Consider the following 22,530-nt stretch of genomic DNA (forward strand, 5'->3'; position numbering starts at 1 on the left):
TTCTGGCATAGGACACGGGCAAACTCCTAAAAATCATAAGAGCAACTATGGGGGTGGAATCCCCGAAAAAGCAGCGATCAGTCCAGGACTCCTTGTTTAGCAATCTAGAGGAGCGTAAGCATGGAGTCTTCCCAGTCCATAAAAATCTACTCAGCATAACAAGGAATGGAAAAAAACGATCAGGAAGGTATCTGTACCCCAAATCCTTGAAAGGAAATACCCCTTCCCTGAGGAGTTATGCAAGTCTTGGGAAAAAGCGCCCAAAATAGATGCTGCGATTTCCAAGATCTTGAAAACTATAGCTCTGTCATTCAAAGATTTAGGTTCCCTTAAAGATCCTCTGGACAAGAAAGTAGATGCTTTCCTTTAAGGAACCTGCGAAGCTGCAGCGGGATCGTTCAAACCTAACATCGCTGCCTCCTGTACCGCAAGGTGCCTCGTGAAATGGCTCCAGGAATTGGAGGTCCAGATTAGGGACAGATGCTAGGGGAAGATTATTAGAGGCCCTGCCCACTATTCAGAAGGCAGCAAATTTCCTTGCCAATGCTTCGGTGGATGGGGTCAGATTAGCCGCCTGTGCACTTTCTAATTCCAGTAGGTGGGCGTTATGGCTTAAACTTGGAACGCAGACTTCCAATCAAAAATGAAATTATGCGGGGTGCCGTGCCACGGAGAGTATATATTTGGAGTGGCCTTAGATGAGATTCTGGAAAAGGCAGCGGACAAAAACCAAACATTCCCCACCCTCTCTGGGTCCAGGGTCAGAGGTTCCTTTCTAAGTTCAGGAGGTAGAGGGGGTAGAAAGAGCCAAAAGGATAACAGGGGGCACCCTTTGGCACACGATAAGGCTCACACAAAAGATTTTCTATTTAACAAGGCCTCCATAAAGGAACCTATAAGAGGCAATGACGCCAAGTCCCAGGTGGGAGGAAGGTTAAGTCAGTTTTTCCCCCGTGGAAGGCTCTTTTAGCCTTGGCTTGGGTTCTACATACTGTCTCCCTGGGTCTCAGGCTGACCTTTTCTTCCCTCCCTCTACAACGCGGGAAGTCCTCTCCTTATTGGAAAAATAGGTTTTAATCAGTGTGCCAGAGTCAGATTGGGGAGCGAGGTATTACAGCAACCTATTCCTGATAACAAAAAAACCCGATGGGTCCTTTCGGACCATCTTCAATTTAAGATCTCTGAACCGCTATTTGGTAGTGGAGAGGTTCAATATGGAGACCCTGAAGTCAGCAGTGGGACTACTATTCCCCCTCTGCTATATGGCGATGGTAGACCCGACAGATACATACTGCCATGTCCCGATCCACAAAGAACACCAAAAATATCTAAGGCTGGCAGTAAACATAAAGGGGAACTGACTCACCTGCAGTACCAGTGCCTCGCGTTCAGCATTTCAGCAGCCCCGAGGGTTTTCACCAAGATTGTGGCGGATGTAGCATTCTGTTTGAAGAAAAAGGATATTCTAAAAGGACGACTTTGTAATCGTGGGAAAGTCAGAAAGGGATTGTTTGGTGGCCGTCAACCAAGTCTCCTCAGTCCTATCCGATCTCGAAGCAAAATCAAAATAGCACCCCGCCCAAGTTCACATATTTTTGGGCATCACTCTGGACTCTGTGCGTCAATATCGTTTCCTCCCGACGGAAAGAATAATAAAACTAAAACAAAAGGTCCTATCAGCACAGGAACGACCGAACATGTCACTGAGGCTAGCAATGTCTTTGTTAGGTTCCCTAACATCCACGATTCCTGCAGTCCAATTGGCTCAGTTCCACACCAGAAGCCTTCAGGGGCAGATCTTGGCTGTTCAAGCAGTGGATCTGGACCTGGAACACAAGTTCCTTCTGTCAGACCAGGTCCTCATATTGCTGGATTGGTGGCGGGACGAGCAGAATCTGAGGAACGGAGTTCCCTGGAACGACAAATGTTGTGAATGTCAGTTATGCTTTGGCTGCTGTGAGGCTCCCTCTTGTTGCAAGGAATGGTTTGGACAGAGACCAAGTGTGTTGAGCAATGGGCGTTTCCATTGCTAACTCTCTGCTTATTTAAAATGTCAGTTGTTCTTTGTTCACCAGCCTGCTTCATCCTTCTCCAGACCACATCTACCCCAGATAAGTTCTTGGCTCTTTATTTTTGTTTGGTTCTTTTTGTTCTTATCTAAGTTTGTCATTTACTGTGGTTGTTTTCAGTTTATTTGCATGCAGGGATCTTCCCTCTCTGTTGCTTAGCAGGGAAGCTCCCTGCAGCTATGTTTGGAGTATTGCTCCTATAAGTCCATGTATTTGTTGCTCCTTGAATTTGTACTGATTCCTGCTTTCTGTTCATTGACAAGAGCGCCTGGTATAGGACGGAGTTCAGATCTAGCGATCTGAGGGCTTTTTTGAACTATCAGGTTGTTGGATTTTTGTAGGGTTTTTCTCTGGCCACCATCAGTCCCTTTCCTGTCCTATTTAGTCAAAAGGGCTTCACCTTTTGCTACTCCTATCATCTTTCTGTGTATTTTGTTTTCCTATATCACCGCAGTCTTTGAATGTGGGGAGCTTGCTATACCTTTACGGTCTATTTCTGAGGCAGAGAGTTATTCATCTTTCCTTCCTTTAGGATAGCTAGTTCTCCGGCTGGGTTCGCGTTGCACAGGATGTTAGTTCACCCCTCGGCTACTTCTAGTTGTGATGGTTAGTAAGGGGATGGCGGCCAGATTAGTTGCCAATGCTCTTGTCATCTTTTACCAATGATTTATGGTGGTCTTCCATGGTTCCGGATCATAACAGATAAGCATCCAGTAGTTATCACCACGGACGCAAGCCCAATGTGTTGGGGAGCCCATCTGAAAGATCAATACCTACAGGGGGAGTGGGACCTAGCCTTCAGGGACGGCTCCTCGGACTTGAATTAGCTGACAGCAGTGAAAGTGATACAGGTAGTTCTGGAAGACATTGCAGGAGAAAATGTACTTATCTTGTCAGACAGCAGCACGGTCGTGGCCTACCTGAATCATAAAAGCGACACCAGGTCGAGATCTCTGATGATGGAGACAGAAGATTTTCAGGAGAGCAGAGGAGAACCTGCGACCACTCAAGGCACGTCATGTCAAGGGTTCAGACAACATCGTACCCAACTACCTGAGCCGTCACAGATTAAGCCAAACAGAATGGACTTTGAACCAGGACGTTTTTCCATCAGATCTGTGTAGACTCTGGGGTACACGAGAAATAGATTTGTTTGCAAATCAAGGGAATCGACAGACAGATGCTTTTCCCTAGGTCCGAGGGGAGGACCGGAGGGAATAGTCTCACTTCTGCAGACATGGACTTCCAATTGCCATACGCCTTTCAATCCTTTCCACTAGTGTCAAGGAAAATTCAGAGGGAGAAGGCCAGAGTCCTCATGATTGCCTCCTTCTGGCCCAGATGGGCCTGGTTTACATGGCTGAGAATACTGTCTGTATCAGACCCTGGATTCTGCTGGAGACACACACGATCTTCTCTCTCAGGGGCTGACGCTTTATCCTCAAGTGGAAAGGTTACACCGAACAGCCTGGAACTTGAAAGGGGCCTTCTGATGGCCAGGAGGTTCTCACCAAACTTAGTGTCCACGATTCTCAGTAGCAGGAAACAAGTAACCTCTACCAAATATGCTGCATTGTGGGATAAATTCCTTGAATTCTCGGAACGTAGACTATTGGGGAAGCCGCAAGGTCCCTCTGTCGGAAGTGTTGGAATTTCTGCAAAAAGACATTGAAAGGGGTCTGTCTACCAGTACACTAAATGTACAAGTATCAGCTTTATGCGCACTCTTTGACAGGAAAATTGCAGACCATCCTTGGTTGCGCAGGTTCATCAGGGCCTCATTTACATCTAGGCCACTGGTGGGTCCTAAGATAGCCCCCTGGGATCTTAATTTCGTACTGAATACCCTCATAAGACCCCCATTTGAACCCATCACTTCGGCCTCCATCAAATCCCTCACCCCTAAGGTAGCTTTATTGGTGGCATGAACCTCAGCCAGGCGTATTTGTGAATTGCAATCCATGTCCATTACCCCTCCATTTATCACTATTCTGGATGACAGGATAGTATTTAAGCCAGACCCAGCCTTCAATTCCAAATTTCATAGGGGGCTGGAGATTGTTTTGCCTTCCTTCTGTGAAAATCCTAGCTCACAGGGGGAGCAGGTCTTCCATTCCTTAGACGTCAGGAGAAGCGTCCTCAGGTATTTGGAAATCTTCCGCCATGTTTAATCTCTTTGGCGGTCCGAATAAAGGGAGAGCGACTACCAGGTCCACTATTGCTAGATGGGTAAGGGAGGCCATTAGTTGGGCATACTCAGGACAGCCCCCCCCCTCAGGTGATTAGGGCCCATTCTACTAAGGCTATATCTACTTCCTGGGCAGAAAGGGCAAATGCCTCAGTGGAGCAGATCTGTAAGGCCGCAGTGGGGTCATCACCCTCCACCTTTTTCAAGCACTACTGTTTGGATTTGGGGCTTTCGGATCTATCCTTTTGGGAGAGAGGTGCTATCGGCGGTGGTCCCACCCTTGCATGCTTCTATTTTAGTCTCTCACGTACGGTGCCGTCATGGGATAGGAAAAGATAATTACTTACCGGTAATTGGATTTTTCAGAGCCATGACCGCACCGTGCTAGTTCCCTCCCTGCTTTCATAAGTATGTTATTAAAAAACAAAAAATAAACCAAAAAAACAAACACACCTATTTCTATTATAGACCTCATGGTGTATGAGCTATGTACAGCACAAGGGGGCTTCTCCCGTTTGGTGATGGATATGTCTGTTAATAAGGCGGTTACTTCTACTGTTCTTTAAACACACTGGGGTTTTGGAGAGGTGCCGTCCCTTTTCTGTGCCTGGGGCGGATACACTCGCTCACGTGCGGTGCTAGTGGCTCTGGAAAATCCAATTACCGGTAAGTAATAATCATCTTTCTTCAAGTGCCTCCTTATTGTGACTCTTGAAGCAACCGCACTGCTAGGTTTCAGTGACTCCTGGATTTCAGCTGAGTTTCTTTGTGGGTTTTTCTTTGCATCCTGAACAATTTTCCTGGCAGTTGTGGCCGAAATGTTTGTTGGTCTACCTGATCGTGGTTTGGTTTTTGCAGAGCCCCTGATTTCCGTTTGTTAATAACAGTTTGAACACTGCTGTCTGCCATTATCAATTCCTTGGATATCTTTTTGTATCCCTTTCCTGTTTTATACAGTACAACTATCTTTTCCCATAGATTCCTTGACAATTCTTTTGCTTTCCCCATGACTCACAATCCAGAAACGTCAGTGGCTGGAGGAAAGATGCCAGAGTCTGTCTGGACCCCAGAAACTCACTCAGCTTTTATGCACACACTGACTACAAGCAAACAGGTCACAGGTGAGGATGTTACCTTTATTAGCCATTCACACCCATTTGTGTTACCTTCCATGCATGTTATCAGCCAAAATCACCAGGGTGTGAGAACTTTTCATCAGGGTCATTTGGATGTTTTTGGTTGTCATTAGAGAAAACACAGTAGATGACAAGAAATGGCTTCACCCGACCATTAACCATGAGTGGGAAACAGATTGTGTGTTATCATTCATATTCTCTGAAAAAAGGCCAAGAAAGCAAAAAATCTGCCGGGGTGTGTAAACTTTTGAGCACAACTGTATATGGGGGACAATTCTGCTCCTGCAGTCGTAGGTGTCATAGATATTGGAGGTTTCTTGTATTGTGCTGATTGTTACATCTGATATATCAGGGGGAAGATTCGACTAATATTAAACTGGAGGAAGAAGAAGCGATGACGAGGGGGGATCAGCCGAGTGTGAGTGACGGGAAGGAGGAGAGTCCAGGAGAGGTTTCCACAGGTGTGTAATGACAGGCGGGTAATGATGGCCGGGTGAGGGGGGGGGAAGACGACGGTGCGGGGGGGTGATGATGGGCAGGTGACGATGGGCGGGCAGGGGGTGACGATGGCCAGGCGGGGATTGAGAACGGGCGGGGGTGATGATGGGGGGGTGACGATGGCCGGGCAGGGGGTGACGATGGCCAGGCGGGGGTTGAGAACGGGCGGTTGATATCGTGTGTGAGTCTCCGGTCCTCGCAGTAAAGCTTTATCCGCCGTCCACATCACAGCAGAAGCGTCCGGTGATGGCGCAGCTGCTCCTGTACAGAGTCCGGCTGAGCACCGGGGAATATCGCGGCCTCCGCACCTCTGATTAATTATGTAGGAAGCGGATGTGTAATTTTCCTAATTATCCTCTTTTATTATCATTTCCATATGTTACGTCCATCTTTTCCTTACCCTCGTACATATAAATGTCTGAGCTGGTGTTGCCGGCTGTGACGCTCCCTGTCCTGTGGACTTCAGTGATGTCGCCGCTCTCTGCCCCGGCACTGACATGTCACATGTAGACTCGTCCTACCTGTCCCCTCTGTTTCCCCCCACACTGAGACCGGCGTTCTGCTCCTTCTGCCTCCACAGCCCTATGGTAAGTCAGAAGCTATGGAGGTCTGGATCAGACGTGCGGATGCCGTCCCTGTGCTGCTATGGAGGACATGTGGGATGTAGGAAGAACCAGCACACAGGTCTCAGGTGGAGGCAGCGGAGGGCACCAGGGAGGTGACAGCACATCACAGATGTAATACCATCATATATCTACCATATACATAATGTATACAGCAGGAGCCCCCCGCACACAGTCCCGTGTATACAGCAGGAGCCCCCTGCACACAGTCCCGTGTATACAGCAGGAGCCCCCTGCACACAGTCCCGTGTATACAGCAGGAGCCCCCCACACACAGTCCCCTGTATACTGCAGGAGCCTCCTGCACATCACAAACCACACACACACACACACACGTTTGCACTTGCCTAATCGTGATCCCCGACTCCGCATCACCTCGTCACAGTGGCGTTTTGTAAGCCGCAGGTCTATAGCGGTGTGCGGTTTAGGAGATGTGAAGTGATGGAGGCATTGGCTTTGGCTCCGTTCTGTCACAGGATTGAACTCTGTCGGTGGCAACATGACACTGACACAGTTGAATGTGGTGGTTGCAGGAGATCCGGGGCTCCGTGCATGAAGTTCGGCGCTGGAGCCCTGGACCTTTGACTCTAGTGATGCCCCTGCCTTTGATGGTCAACTATTGATGGGGTGAGAAACTTCTGACCCTTCAGCTGCTGCAGAGTCACACATCCCTGTTATCATTCAGGGACTGAGGAGGATCAAAAAATGCGGAATCCCAAATAGTAACAGAGTGGCTGGAACCTTAACGGACTGCAGACCTAATCCTGACACACAACTAGAAGTAGCCGTGGGACGAGCCTATGATGACCTAGTCGTCTCGACACAGCCAGAGAACTAAATATTCTCACAGATAGAGATATAAGAAAGCTAATCTGCCTCGGAGCAGTCGCCAAAGATAGATAGCCCCCCACATGTAAAGGCTACGGTGATATAGAAAAACACAATACAAAGTTAGAAAAGACAGATTCAGCAAAGATGAGGCCCAAACTATCTTTATAGAAAAGGATAGGAAAGAGCAACTGTCTGCAACCGTAAAAAAACCCTAATAAATACCAGCACTTCTGATATGGAAAAATCCTGAGGTCACACAACCTCTCCCCCACTGTATCAGCACTCTGATGTTACTGGTATCCAAAAATTAATACCAAGCATGACAAACACAATACCTTGCAGAATCATGGAGCTAAGTATACAGACACTCCCAGCAGTGAATGATCCTATTCCACCAAGAACTCCACACAGACAAAGTAGAAATCAAGCATTAGTATCAAAGCAGAAAAAGCAACAAGAAAGTAGAAAACAAACAACAGAGGCACAAAGACCACTTATCTGAGAGACATTCTGGTAGTGAGAAGGGCTGGTTACAGAATGTCCTTAACACACAGGAGACCATTGAGCAGCGGCAAGTAACAGGAGAAAACTACTCAGTTGTATAGTTATAGTCCCAATCTGACCCTGATTGCCAGTCCTCTACAGGTGCGTGGCTTTCCTTCCACACATCAACTGCACTACCAGCACTGACCACAAGAGGGAGCCCCCAAACTGGAAAATGTATTCACAACACATCACCCAAAAATTAGGTTCCCCTGTGGCCTCAAAACAAAATTTTAGGCCTGCAAAGTGTATATGTAAAAAAAAAAAAAAGTTGAGAAAAACTCTTATGGTTGTTGGACTTTTTTTTTTCCTAACACTCTGCAGGTGTGATTTTTATTTTGAGGCCACAGGGGAAACCTAATTATCATGGGATGTGTCACTGCAGCTGAAGAGACCAATTTACTGATAGTCAAGGGTCGGCTGCTTGTGATCCCACAACCTCTGCAGCAGAAGCCGCTGGACAATGTGGAGCATTCGGCCATGTGCACACCTTCAGTATTTGGGTGCAGAAATTTCTGCACCATTTCCTCATCTATTGGCAGCAGCAAAACGTGTGTTTCTGATGTGTTTTTATTTGAGCTTTTCTAGTGCTCTGGGGTGAAATACTGGAAAAACGCAGGAAGAATTGACGCTGCAGATTATTTTCTGCACCAAATCTGCCAGGACACAATGTGTGCACGAGGCGTCAGGATTCTCACTGACTTTGTGACAAATGTGCACTCAAAAAAGTGAGAAAAATGCAGCGTGTGCACAGGGTCTATGGTGTGGATCTGGTGCAAATACATTCCAATTAAAAGGGTGACATCTACAGATCCGCACTAAATGCTCCATATTTTCCAGCGGATTCTGCTGCAAATGTTTTTATGCAGTAGAAATTTTGCTGTGTGATCAAGGCCTTGCTATTGAATGTTCTCAGTGAGAGGAACAAAATTATAATCTTGTGATACCTTTTAATGGCTAACTAAAATAAAATAAAGTGATGTTACAAAGCAAGCCGAGACATCTCAGGTCCCTTCATCAGGCATGGTATGACAAATATCTGAAGAAACACAAATATATGCACAAACAGAGCAGAGGGATGGCATAATAAAAGACATTTAAATAAACAAACACTGAGCTTAGAAAGTGAATCCTTAATTAGCTTTGATTAGTGGTGTGAGAGTTTTATTGTCCCAATATCCATGTAGGATCCGAGGTCTGGTGAGCCTCTGGAGCAGACTCCTCAGATTTTGTAATGGGCCATAAATCCTCCTGACAGGTTAAGTCCTGTGTCCACAGAGTTAAACATTTTAATGAATTTGTATTCCCAGACCCTGCGATGGCTCTGTGATCTGAAGTTGCCTTTTAGTGCAACAACTTTCATATGGTTTATGTTGTGTCCTGAAGCGCAAAAATGTTTGGCCACAGGTAAATGGATTTTTTTGTCTCTAATTGTGTGGCGGTGAGATCTCATCCTTGCTCTCAGTCCTGTTTCTCCAACGTAGAGGCCCCCAATAGGACATATAGGTGGACAGGATTAAGTACACCATGTTGGAAGAGGAACATGTGAATGTCCCAGGAATTTGATAGTCTTTCTGTGTGTTAGGGATCTGTATCCGGTCTTTGGTCTCTACATGAGGGCAGGTTTTGCAGCTCTTTACATTGCAAGGATAAGTTCCTCTTGGTGTGTCTGAGGGCATAGTGATAAGGCGGTCCATAAATTTACTGTGATGCAATCTAATTGTGCATCCCCCTTAAATTTGTCTGCTCCAAATTATGAGTCACTTGTGGTAGCATGCATACCACTCTCTTTCATAGACACCAGAGACGTACTCGGACATGAAAAGAAAGTAAGACTGATTTAATACGGAAGTTGGACAAATATTAAAAAGCAGTTCTTGGCTAGGAGCCAAGAATACGTAACACGTCTATCCTATTGGATAAAGTAGAACAGCTTATTCTGTGATATACAATATCCTGTAATGTGCTTGCTTCCTCCATTTATATTAAGCAATGTCAGCATGATTCACTCATCACATGAAAGTAGAGACTGTCTGAGTCTTATGTCAAAAATGCAGAACTAGATGTGGTACACAGTCTCAAACAGCATCTTAAATCCTGGTTTTTGGATATCTCCATATAACTCTTATATACTCATAATAGTTCATAATCTTGTCCGTAACAGTCCCCCCTTTGGAGATAGCCAAAAGTCTTTCCTTACTTTTTCTGAGTCTATTGATCTGTCCTAATGCCGATGGTTACCTCACTCACATACGAGATAACCCATTCCTTGTGGATGAATCTCCCCACCCAACAGACTATGCATAGGAAGCCAGATCCTGACCGTATTCTCTAGACTGTCCTCATGGCTATGTTCCGCTGGCACACGTTATTCAAGAAAGGGGGAACGTGATGGTAGTCTGATAATTAGCTCATATTTATCAGGGTTGGTTTCACTCAGAGTCTCATGCTCCTCAGTCCTCAGGCGGTAATGGTGGGACATCATCAAAGGTGGAATGCACAGTCATCTTCTGGTCCACAAGCTTGGATATCATCTTCTTGGCACAATTATTGGGTAGAAGAGGGAAGACAGCCATCTCCTGGTCCCAGGTCCGCCATCTTTTGTAGTGAGATGCATGGATCTTCGTAAGAAAGAGAGAGAGAAAAGAGAGAAGATTGAGATGAGAGAGAGAGAGAGAGAGAAGAAGAGAGAGAAAGATTGAGAAGAGAGAAAGAGAGATTGAGAAAAGAGAGAGAGAGAAAAATCTAGATCTGGTTGGATCTGGAGGAGAAAACTCAAAAACATATATTAGGCAAATGTTTAGTTAAACAAACAAGCTTAGTTGACGTATCTGGGGGTTCTTCTAAACAGGATTTCATAGGGTCTCAACTTAATGGTCCCTGCTGGGGTGTGTCTGACACTGAACAAGGGGGAATGCAAGGGGAAGACTCTCATGCCCTTGCTTTCTACACTGTCCCATCCTCCCAACCTTCCCTCTATTCTGTGGCTGGTCTGGGGTGTGTAGAGTCAGTTCTGTGTCTAAGGCCTGCCATATTTCTTTGGCTGGCAGTGAAGCAGGTCACTAGTCACTTCCCATGGTCTCCGGGAGCCCACAGCTGCACCCTATCTCAGTCCTCTTCTTCTTCTGAGACTTGCTCTTGTAGGGTCAGGACAATGTTTTCTCAAGACTTTCCATCTTTCCTTTCTTCTTCACATTGGGGTCATTCAAAAAGCACAGATTGACTGACTGTTTCTTTGGTAAGTGGTCTTGGGGCTTCTTTGGATGTTCTGTAAGTGAGGGCACTTCTCACTGCTCCCCTTGATTCCTCCAATGTAGGCCTCAACCCTGCTCACCGCGACTCTGTCTGGCAATAGCAAAGCTTCCATCATTTCCTTCATACCGCACATCCAATCCCTCACCACCTCCTGCCGTTTTCAACTCAAAAATATCTCCAGAATCCGCCCTTTTCTCAATCCCCAATCTACAAAAATTCTAGTGCACGCCCTCATAATCTCCCGCATCGACTACTGCAACATCCTCCTCTGTGGTCTCCCTGCTAACACACTCGCCCCTCTCCAGTCCATCCTTAACTCTGCTGCCCGACTGATCCACCTCTCTCCTCAATACCACCCCGCTTCTCCTCTCTGCAAGTCCCTCCACTGGCTCCCAATCTTCCACCGTATCCAATTCAAATTACTAACACTGACCTACAAAGCTATCCATAATCTGTCTCCTCCATATATCTCTGAACTAATCTCTCGCTACACTCCAAAACGTAACCTCCGGTCCTCCCAAGATCTCCTTCTATCCTCCTCTCTCATTCGCTCCTCATGCAACCGACTCCAAGACTTCTCCCGAGCATCCCCAGTCTCCTGGAACTCACTGCCTCAACACGTCAGACTATCTACTACACTCGCAAGCTTCAAACGGAACCTAAAGACTCATCTGTTCAGAAATGCCTATAACCTTCAATGACCTCACTGCTTCACCACCGTGCGGAGCTGCCGCCCCACCACCGTGCGGAGCTGCCGCCCCACCACCGTGCGGAGCTGCCGCCCCACCACCGTGCGGAGCTGCCGCCCCACCACCGTGCGGAGCTGCCGCCCCACCACCGTGCGGAGCTGCCGCCCCACCACCGTGCGGAGCTGCCGCCCCACCACCGTGCGGAGCTGCCGCCCCAACCACCGTGCGGAGCTGCCGCCCCACCACCGTGCGGAGCTGCCGCCCCACCACCGTGCGGAGCTGCCGCCCCACCACCGTGCGGAGCTGCCGCCCCCACCTACACCCCACCTACTGTCTCCTCCCCAAAATCCTTTAGGATGTAAGCCCGCAAGGGCAGGGCCCTCTTCCCCCTGTGCTAGTCTGTCTATTGTAACGTGTACATGTATTCTGTATGTAACCCCCTCATGTACAGCACCATGGAATCAATGGTGCTCTATAAATAAACAATAATAATAATAATAATAATAATTTCTTCTATGGCCTCACGGCGGCGTACAGTTCCATTTTCAGTGATCAAGTCACTTGTCTTCCATACAGAGTAGATATTGGTTGCTTGCAGGCTTCAGTAGTTGCTTGCAGGCTTCAGTGAGAGCACATACCTCTGCTTCTTTTGCAGACAGAGCAGTCGCTACCCGCATGCCTATCAGCAGAGCATCTTCTGCTACCACCACCATACCCGTGTGGAACCGTCTTCTTGATGCACATCTTGATCCAGACACATCGATTCCAGAGTTTCCTGCCTCAGCTATGCCAGAGTCGACTACCTCTTCCACCAAGGTGTCAGCTGGGACACTTTCCCCTTGGAAGAGGGAGAGGTTTAGCAGGATTAAGGACCGCACACAGGGAGATGGTGACTTTGTCAGGGGGCAGTGATGTCATACGGGCAACTGGTGCTTTAGGTAGGTGTTCAGTCTGGCTGAGTAGTATTCAAAGGGCTGCTGTCTTCCTCCATGGTAAACAGGTAGAATGACTTCTGGGCTGGAGATGACCTGATGATACTCTCCAGGTGCCTGTGGATGCAGCACATCTGTATGTAGGGTGATCTTGTAAGCTGCTGGATTCATCTCCATACGTCTTGCCACTTGAAGGAGGGTGTCTTGGTCCTTCACTCTGTATTCAGGAGTTACCAGCTGTAGTCTGCATATGGGCTCTCGGAGACCTGATACAAAGGACTATATCCAGGTTTGTAAGAAAGAGCTATGGGTGTAACTTGGGGTCAGGAGAGAAACCAGGGGTCGCGAGAGCACTCAAATTCTAAAAACTAAGATCCCCCTAAAACCCCGGGGAAAGAGAAAAGTGCACAAGAGTGTTTGGAAACTAGCAAGCAGCACCCCCTGACTATATACACAACTAGAAACAGCAGTGGAGCGTATCTACTCTACCTCTCCTGTGCTGACCCTGTAACTGGGGGCCCTGGACTCTCCCTCATCCCGACGGTAGACCTGATGGTGGTCAGGGTCGAGCCTCCAGCGTATCCCTATCTCCTGTCAGACCCTGCAAACTAAGACACAAAGGATTACTGGGTGCTGCCAACAAAAACCCTAATATACGCCAACTCCTGATGATCAACGTCCCCTTAGGACCACATGATCCTCCACCCTCTCTATCAGGGAACTCTTGTGCTAGATACCAGGCAGGATAACGTACAAGTGAGATTATCTCAAAACTAGGCTAAGCAGCAACTGCCATAGGCAGAAAAATATTCACTGTCCACCAGGACCTCACTATTAGTCCACCAGGACTAATAGTGAGCAGTCTATATGGTCTAATAAAGTGTATACTAGGAACAGCAAAAAAAACATGCAAAAGTGAAGGGAAAAGGTTTCCACAGGAATATCAGCAATGTCCTCTGCTAAGGTTCATCAGTGGGAACACACTGGGGCACAACTGCATATATGACCAAAAACGTAGTATGGATTTCTTTTTTTTTTTTCTTCAAGTTGACATATTCTCTTTATTAAGCAGCTCCATTAATATACACTCGGCAATATAAATGCAGTAATAGATTCATCTGCTTTCAACTAATTCAATTTTTTTTTTTTAAATTCTTTATTTAACCATAAACATGGAATCATTCCAGCCTGGATCAATTGCAATACATTTCACAACCATTGTATAGCATTGTATAACAGACTAACTGTGGCACATAAATATTTTCAACATTTTGACCTCTCCATGTTTACCAAAGGTTTTATAGTACGGGAATACCCGGGTAGATTAAGAAAGAGAGAAAAAAGAAACGAGTAAGACAAGAAAGGTTTAGCGAGAAACGAGCGGGGGGGGGGGATACATAAGGGGGAAGGAAGGGAAAGACACTGGGACACGAACAAACACAAAGCAGGGATCCATCCTCTCAGAGCACCTCTGTCCCACGGCATCCATGGGGCCCCCCTCAATCATGATTGGGGGTATCCATGTGCCGTAGTCGTTAGAGTATTTAAACTCGATCCAGGAGAACCAAGTCTCGTGAAAGGCCTCATGTCTGTCGTAAAGAGACGCTGTCAGGTCCTCCATGTACAACAGTTCGTTCACCCTATTTTCCCACATCGATAATGTCGGCGGGGAATGGGATCTCCACCTCAGAGGGATGCACGTCCTAGCGGCCATCACCAGGAAGCTTAACAGAGACCATTTGTACGCACGGACAGAGGACTCTGATAATTGGAGCAGGAAGAGTTCCGGGCCAGGGTCTGCACGTAGTGTGTATTTCAGGTCCCCAAGTCTCTCCTTTGCAGCCTCTGCTGCATCAGCAATAAACAGAGCAGTGGCTTTGGGCTCTACGATGGCGGCTGGAAAAGGGAACTGGGTGTCGGCCAGACTAAAAATGGCGTCAAAAGAGGAACTATGTAGTGTCCTGAGTTAAAATGGCCGCTAAAGATAATTACCGATAAGAAACAACCGCTAAAAGAGGAAGAATGTGTTGGCCAAAAATGGCGTCTAAAGAGGCCTGGGACGAAGGGAGTGACATGGGTTCTGTCACTGGGAATATGGATTATATAGGGACTCCTGGGCTGACCCTGTGACCAGGGACCCTGTACTCGCCCTCATCTCGACGGTAGACCTGATGGTGGTCAGGTCCGAGCCTCCAGCGTGTCCCTATCTCCTGTCAGCCCCTGACATAATATCCCCATACCATACCGCACCCAGGGCTGGGCAAAACACAGAGTGACAGAAAGAAATCTACATTCAAGACAGGACAGGAAATAATGGGGTGGGCTTACGTGGACACAGTGCTCCACAGACAGTATACAAGTCCACCCTATGGGGATGACTTATAGGGTGGAGGGCGTTGCTTCTAATAGGCTTGGCCACTTCCTGAGGTGCCATTTTCTCAGACAGGTAAAATACACATAGTGTAGTTACTAGATTCAGAATTACATTTCTTCAAATCATCTCAATACTTTCACTATATTGACATTCAATATCACATCCTGTACCTTCAATCAATTCTCATCTAATCTCCCCCCTTGGGAGAATTCTCTTTTTCAACATACGTGTGTCATTACAATTAAACTTGCTGCTCTAATTTGACTTCACTCACAGAAGTTGAAATAGAAACCTAACACTTCTCTTTTTTCAATTTCACTACGGTGTTCCACACCAGAAACTGCGTACATTATACATATAAACGTCTTCCAGAAAGAAATAGAGCACCAGTGTCACCTGGGTGATAGAAACTAAATTCACCCTCACTTTACGCCAGCTGTTCTTGATACCTCAAATCTGTTCACATTACATATACCTCATGAGGACGGTCCATCCAATGCTCAATAATATCGATTAAGGCCAAAGTTAAGAATTTTCCCCAATGTATTCAATCCTAGGTAATCGAATATACATTGACATCCACTAAAACAAGACCAATGAGTACGCATACAACATTCAACTCACTGCTTAGCAGGAAAACCGTACCAGGTAACAGGGCTTGCATACCCTCCTTCCATAACACTGCACCTGTACATAGAAACCCCCCCTTTCAAATCTTCTATCCACGAAGACCAGGTCCAAGGCCTTATCAAACATCAATTATTGATGACACGTCACTCAACGGAGTATATCAGCAGTATACCTTCTTATACCGTCTGTCTCATAAACAGTTAACTTTTTCAAGGTATAAGTTCCTCTTTTTCACACAGCTGCTATTATTCTTTCCAGTCTTCCAGACAGGCAAAATAACGAACCAACACATTGATTGACATAACAATAAAGACACTATATATACCATCCAGGTGGCTGATCTCACCTGCATCACACACACATATAACCATATTTATATATCCATATAACCAGCGTATATAACAACTTCCTCATTTTCATCTAACGCTAACTGAGGGAAAACAAAACTTGGAACTTCTGCTTTCTCCACAGAACAAACAACCGCCCCCCCCCCAACCACATTACAATTTAACGTGATTTAGAATTACATTTATACAGACAACTTAAGGTGAACCTGACCAGGTGGGATCTCTCAAGACGTCCATACCATGCGAGATGGTGGTCATTAGGTGTCTAGACTGGGACAGCCCAACCGCCCCCCCCTTCGAAATGCAAGTACACGCATGAGGTTTGCAAGGTGAGATTAGACAAATTTTCTCACCTGCATGTGGAGTGCGCATCTCCCCTCTCATGCAGTTGCCTTTCGAATCAAGGTGTCAGCACGGTCGTCCGTCATCCAAAGCTCCTTCTTAAGGTTCGTTGGGCGCCACTGATAAATTTACTGTGATGCAATCTAATTGTGCATCCCCTTAAATCTGTCTGCTCCAAATTATGAGTCAATTGTGGTAGCATGAATACCACTCTCTTTCATACACGCCAGAGACGTACTCTGATATGAATAGAAAGTAAGACTGATTTAATACGGAAGTTGGACAAAAATTAAAAAGGAGTTCTTGGCTAGGAGCCAAGAATATGTAACACGTCTATCCTATTGGATAAAGTAGAACAGCTTATTCAGTGATATACAATATACTGTAATGTGCTTGCTTCCTCATTTTTATTAAGCTATGTCAGCAGCATGATTCACCTTATCACATGAAAGTAGAGACTGTCTGAGTCTTATGTCGAAAATGCAGAACTAGATATGGTACACAGTCCAAAAACAGCATCTTAAATCCTGGTTTTTGGATATCTCCATATAACTCTTATATACTCATAATAGTTCATAATCTTGTCCATAACAATAGATCTTCGGATCACGATGCTCCTTAAATTAGGAGGTTGCCTGTAGCACAGTAATGGAGGATCTTTTGAATATTGTTTTTAACCGGTTATCCTTGTGTAGAATGTGTTGAATTTTCTTGGCCGTTCTTCTCAGTACCTCAAGCTGTGGGTTGTAGGTCACCACCAGAGGTACTCGACTATTTTCCTATTTTTGTTTGTATTGAAGCAGTTCACTTCTAGGGGTCCTTGTGGCTCTAATGATCTGATCATCTATGGAGGTGGTGTTGTAGCCTTGGTTTAGAAATGTCTTTTTAAGATGGGTTAACTGTTCATCCTTGTCTGCAGGGCTGGAGCAGATACGATTATATCTGAGGGCCTGGCTGTAGACAATGGACTTTTTAATGTGTTTGGGGTGAAAGCTGTCCCATCTGAGGTATGTGTGATGGTCAATAGGTTTACGATACACCGATGTCTGGATTGAACCATTTTGAATTTTTATGGTTGTATCCAGGAAGTTGATTTCTGTTTTTGAGTGGTCCAATGTCAAGTTTATGGTAGGATGAAATGCATTGAATTTTTCATGACATTTTAGAAGCTCTTGTTCAGATTCGGTCCAGATTATTAAGATGTCATCGATGAAACGGAAATAAGCCAATGGTTTGAGGTTGCAGGCTACTAAAAAGTCATTCTCCAGTTTAGCCATAAAAAGGTTGGCATACTGTGGTGCCATTTTGCTTCCCATAGCAGTTCCTATGTGTTGTAAGTATAGCTCCTCGCCAAAAGAGAAAAAGTTGTGTATGAGGATGAATTTGGTGAGTCTTAATACAGACTCAGGAGAGATCCCATTAGCTACAAGAAACATTTGGCATTCGGTTACTCCATCTTCATGTGGGATGTTGGAGTATAAGGATTCCACATCCATGGTAGCTAAGATGGTACTCTCGGGTAGGGGACCTATTATAGATAGCTTTTTCAAAAGGTCAGTGGTGTCCTGTATATAGCTGGCTGTTTCTCACCAGTGGCTTAAGGACATTTTCTACCCACCCAGAGAGTTTTCCAGTGAGCGTTCCCACCCCTGAGATGATTGGCCCCCCTGGGTTACCTGGTTTATGAATCTTGGGTAGCATATAGAAAACTCCCATCCTTGGATTCTCAGGTATTAGGTCCAGAAGGTTTGTGAAGTCTGAACCCAGACATCTGATGACTTTTTTCAACTCCCTCATATATTTTGAGGTTGCGTCATCATCCAGTCTGGTGTAGTACTGTATATCCATCAGTTGTCTGTTTGCTTCTTTAATGTAGTCCGTTGTATTCAGGAGAACTATGGCACCCCCTTTATCTGCTGGCTTAATAGTGATCTCCTTGTTTTTCTTCAGGCTGTGAATTGCCCTTCTCTCCTGCCCACTGATATTAGATGTTTCTTCTGCTTTTTTGTCCAATATTGTTGACTGTACTGAATATCTAAATGAGTCAATATACTGGTCCAAAATGGTGTTGCGGCCAGGAGGAGGTGTCCAGTCAGAACGTTTTCTTGTTCTCTGTTTTGGCTGTTTAGAAGCTTCAAGTTTTCTTTAGCATCAAAGAATTTTTTCAGTCTCAGTCTCTGAAGTATTGGTACATGTCACTACAAAGCTCTGTTTTGTCTAGAGGTTTTGTAGGACAAAATGTGAGACCTCTAGAAAGCACACGGAGTTCTACATTAGTGGGTTTGTGGGATGACAAATTAATAACACAGCTGACTGTACCTGTGTCCCTCTGGCAGTTTTGCTCCATGCTACTGTGTTTAGGAGGAACTTGGCTGGTGCTTTATGTTTAAACTCTGTGGACACAGGACTCAACCTGTCAGGAGGATTTATGGCCCATTTCAAAATCTGAGGAGTCATTCCAAAGACTCACCAGACCTCTGATCCTACATGGATATTGGGACAATAAAACTCTCACACCACTAATCAAAGCTAATTAAGGATTCACTTTCTAAGCTCAGTGTTTGTTTATTTAAATGTCTTTTATTATGCCATTCCTCTGCTCTTTGTGCATATATTTGTGTTTCTTCAGATATTTTGTCATACCATGCCTGATGAAGGGACCTGAGATGTCTCGAAAGCTTGCTCTGTAACATCACTTTATTTTATTTTGTTAGCCATTAAAAGGTATCACAAGATTATAATTTTGCTCCTCTCACTGAGAACATTCAATAATTTTTCAACTGGCTATCACGATACCAAAACCTTTTCACTTGTAACTAATCAAGGCCTTGTTCACACATTGCATTTTTGTGTGTTGTTTTTTTTTGTTAAAGGGAATCTGTCAGGTGATTTTCTAGTACAATATTAAGGGTACACTTACATAGGGCTGGGGGAGCAGCGCACATTCACTCTATTTCCATACACTTCACTAGTAATTACAGCACGCTGAGTTCTCTGAACTCACAACAAGATAACAGGAGAAGGCAGAGCAATGATAGTTACTGATCCTGAAAGGGCGGCTGAAGCCCTATACCAGGATACCATTAGTATTGTACTAGAAAATCACCTGACAGATTACCTATAAAAGTTGCTTTTTACAGTACTGTACCAGTAAAGGCTCTGAGATTTCAGAATCTCATGCACACACTTAGTTTTTTTTTTCTGTCTGAACTGGAAAACTTTGTGTGTTTTGAAGCATTTTTTCACCCATAGAAACTGAGTAAGTGGAAAAAAAAAACCCCAGCAAAAAATGTCATTAGTGATGGGCGGACTCGCAAAAAAAATTCCAATACCCTGGTTGGGGCCCGAAATTGATCCCAGATATCTGGCCGGATGCCAGTCCCCCATATAAGTCTATGGGGACCAGAATCCATTGCTTAAAAATGTAGGTAGAAGGGATTCAGTGATTGGAGCAGGTACGTTATACTTACTGAGTCTCCACGCTGCTATCAGGGCTGCTCATTATCCTTCATACATATTCACTGTTTCCTTCGCCTTTTTTTTTTTTCTTTTTCACCCTTTTTTTGCTTTTCTCCCCTTTTTTTTCCTTTTCTCCCTTTTTGTTTTTTCCTTTTTCTCCCTCTTTCTCCCTTTCCCCTTCTTCCTTTTTCCCCTTTTTCCGTTCCCCTTCTTCCTTTTTTCCTCTTTTCCCTTTCCCCTCTACATTTTTTTCCCCTTCTCAATTTTTTTCCCTGTTTTCCCTTTCCCCTTCTCCCTTTCTTTTCCCTTCACTCTTCCCCCCTCTTTTCCCTCCCCCCTTCTCCTTTTTTGTTTTAAAATATTTTTATTAGGGATTATATAACATATATGGGAAAGGTCATGTAAAAACATCATATTCATTTGTAATAAGTCAAATGATTTCTTACAAGTAATAAACAATTGTTGATGGATAGGGAAGGAGGAAGAAAAGGGGGAAGTTAGGATGTGAAGGATTGCAAAAGCTTAATAGGGAAACGGGCAAAAAAAAAAGGGGGGTGAAGGGGAATGAGGAGGAACAAGGGAGTAGGAGAACCATATATCATGAATCCTTAAAAAGAAAGGAAAATATCATAGCTATTTATAAAGAATACAATTACACTCTAAAAGAAAAAAAAAACACAACTATGTACAAAATTTCGGAAACCACTTTGGCAAATAAAGACCAAAAGTTTGAAGCAATCAAATGAAGGAGGAGATTTCTTTCAGGCATGGGGGAGCAAGCTGACCGAAATACATGAAAAACAAACTGGTAAGAAATTACGATAGACCTTGCTGGTAGTTGTTCCAAAGATGCCATTGTTTGTGGTATCTAGAAAACGAGTTATTGAAAGTAGCATATCTTTCTTCAAATGTATTATGTAAGTTTAATGAGTTAGTTAAAATGGTAAGGGTTGGGGGTAGGGGATTCTTCCATGAGGCCGCTATCAAAGATTTAGCGGTTAGGAAAAATATGGATAACCAAGTGCCTATAAACTGGGTCCAAAGAATCAGAGTCCAGAGAAAGAAGGACCAATTGTGGAGTTAATATTAGATTTGAATGGGTGACATCATTAACCAAGTTAAAGACCTCTTTCCAAAAATTCTGCAGCACCTGACAGTCCCAAAAGATATGTAATAAAGTGCCTGGACTACCACAGTTCTTCCAACACAAAGAAGAACTATTGTGATTGAATTGATGAATTCTATAGGGAGTGAAATACCATCTGGATAATAACTTAAAATGTGTTTCCAAAAGCGAGGCGCAAATAGAGTATGCATTAGTTGCTTTTATGGAGGTCTGCCAATTGTCTTCTGGAAACTGTTGCTGAAGGTCATTCTCCCAATCTATCATGTATTTTAAAGAAGTTGTCCAGTTACCAAAACTGATTTTTTTTTTTCTGATAAATCTTGCTAATATGTGCCCCCTCAACACATCTATTATGTTTTTTCAGCAAAGTTACCTTTTATTGTGCACTAGCAGCACACGGTCATTGCTGGCTCCAGCTCTGATGGGGTTAATCTCTCCTCTGACTTCCTGTGTTCAGTTCCTACAAGTCCCTGAATTCTTTGTGGCTCTAGGGCGGTGTCTGGCTTATCTAACACACCCATTTGTGTCTAATACACCCACTCTGCTCCCACCCAAACCCTCCTCCCTGCCTCTTCCCTGTGGATGCACTGAGATCAATCATACAGAGACAGCAGCTCTGCACAGCCAGGGGAAGAAAGTGTGTGTGCGCGTATATACAGTGTGTGCGTATATACAGTGTGTGTGTGCGTATATACAGTGTGTGTGTGTATATATACAGTGTGTGTGTGTGTGTGTATATATACAATGTGTATGTGTGTGTGTATGTCATACTCACCTGTCTGCAGGGTCCCGGTGCCATGTCTGCTTCCAGCCCCTGTCTCGGTACCGCCGCTCTGGCTGTGTGCAGTCTCCCCGGGGCACGCACGAAGCTTGCAGGACCTGGCGGTGGATCACCTGATGCAGTCACCTGACGCATCAGCTGATCGTAGTCTCGCCGGCTTCTTCGCGCTCGGCCGCTATCAGCTGATCCTGCCGTCAGGGGGACTTCATCAGCTGATTACCGGCAGCTGCTGCAGTGATGGACCAGAATCAGACTCCGCTGCAGGAGCTGCCGGTAATCAGCACAGACGTGAGTATTTATTTATTTTTTTTGCACTGATGCTTCAGCTGATTCGGCTTTTATACAATCAGCTGATGTGTGATGTGATTCACGTAGTTTAACCTGACACATCATCTGATCGCTTTGCCTTCCAGCAAACCGATCAGATGATATTGGATCCGGATTGGGACGGCGCGGGACCCTAACCCAGGATTACTGCGGAGGGGGGTTTATTTCAATAAAGATGGAGTCACTAATTGTGTTGTGTTTTATTTCTAATAAAAAAAAAATTCTGTGTGTTGTGTTTTTTTTTTTTTATCATTACTAGAAATTCATGGTGGCCATGTCTAATATTGGCGTGACACCATGAATTTCGGACTTAGGGCTAGCCGATAATATACAGCTAGCCCTAACTCCATTATTACCTAGCTAGCCACCCGGCATCAGGG

At 45.1% G+C, this 22,530-nt stretch overlaps 1 protein-coding gene across 1 annotated transcript in view; it reads left to right on the plus strand.

The window, feature by feature from the left end:
• Positions 1–22,530, plus strand: part of LOC142263491 (uncharacterized) — a 325,147-nt gene that overhangs the window by 172,974 nt on the left and 129,643 nt on the right. The window contains 1 exon segment of the mRNA XM_075332232.1: positions 5,746–5,854. Within this exon segment, the coding sequence (XP_075188347.1) occupies positions 5,746–5,854 (109 nt within the window).

Source organism: Anomaloglossus baeobatrachus, chromosome 1 (assembly GCF_048569485.1).
Source record: "Anomaloglossus baeobatrachus isolate aAnoBae1 chromosome 1, aAnoBae1.hap1, whole genome shotgun sequence".
Classification (NCBI taxonomy): Eukaryota; Metazoa; Chordata; class Amphibia; order Anura; family Aromobatidae; genus Anomaloglossus; species Anomaloglossus baeobatrachus.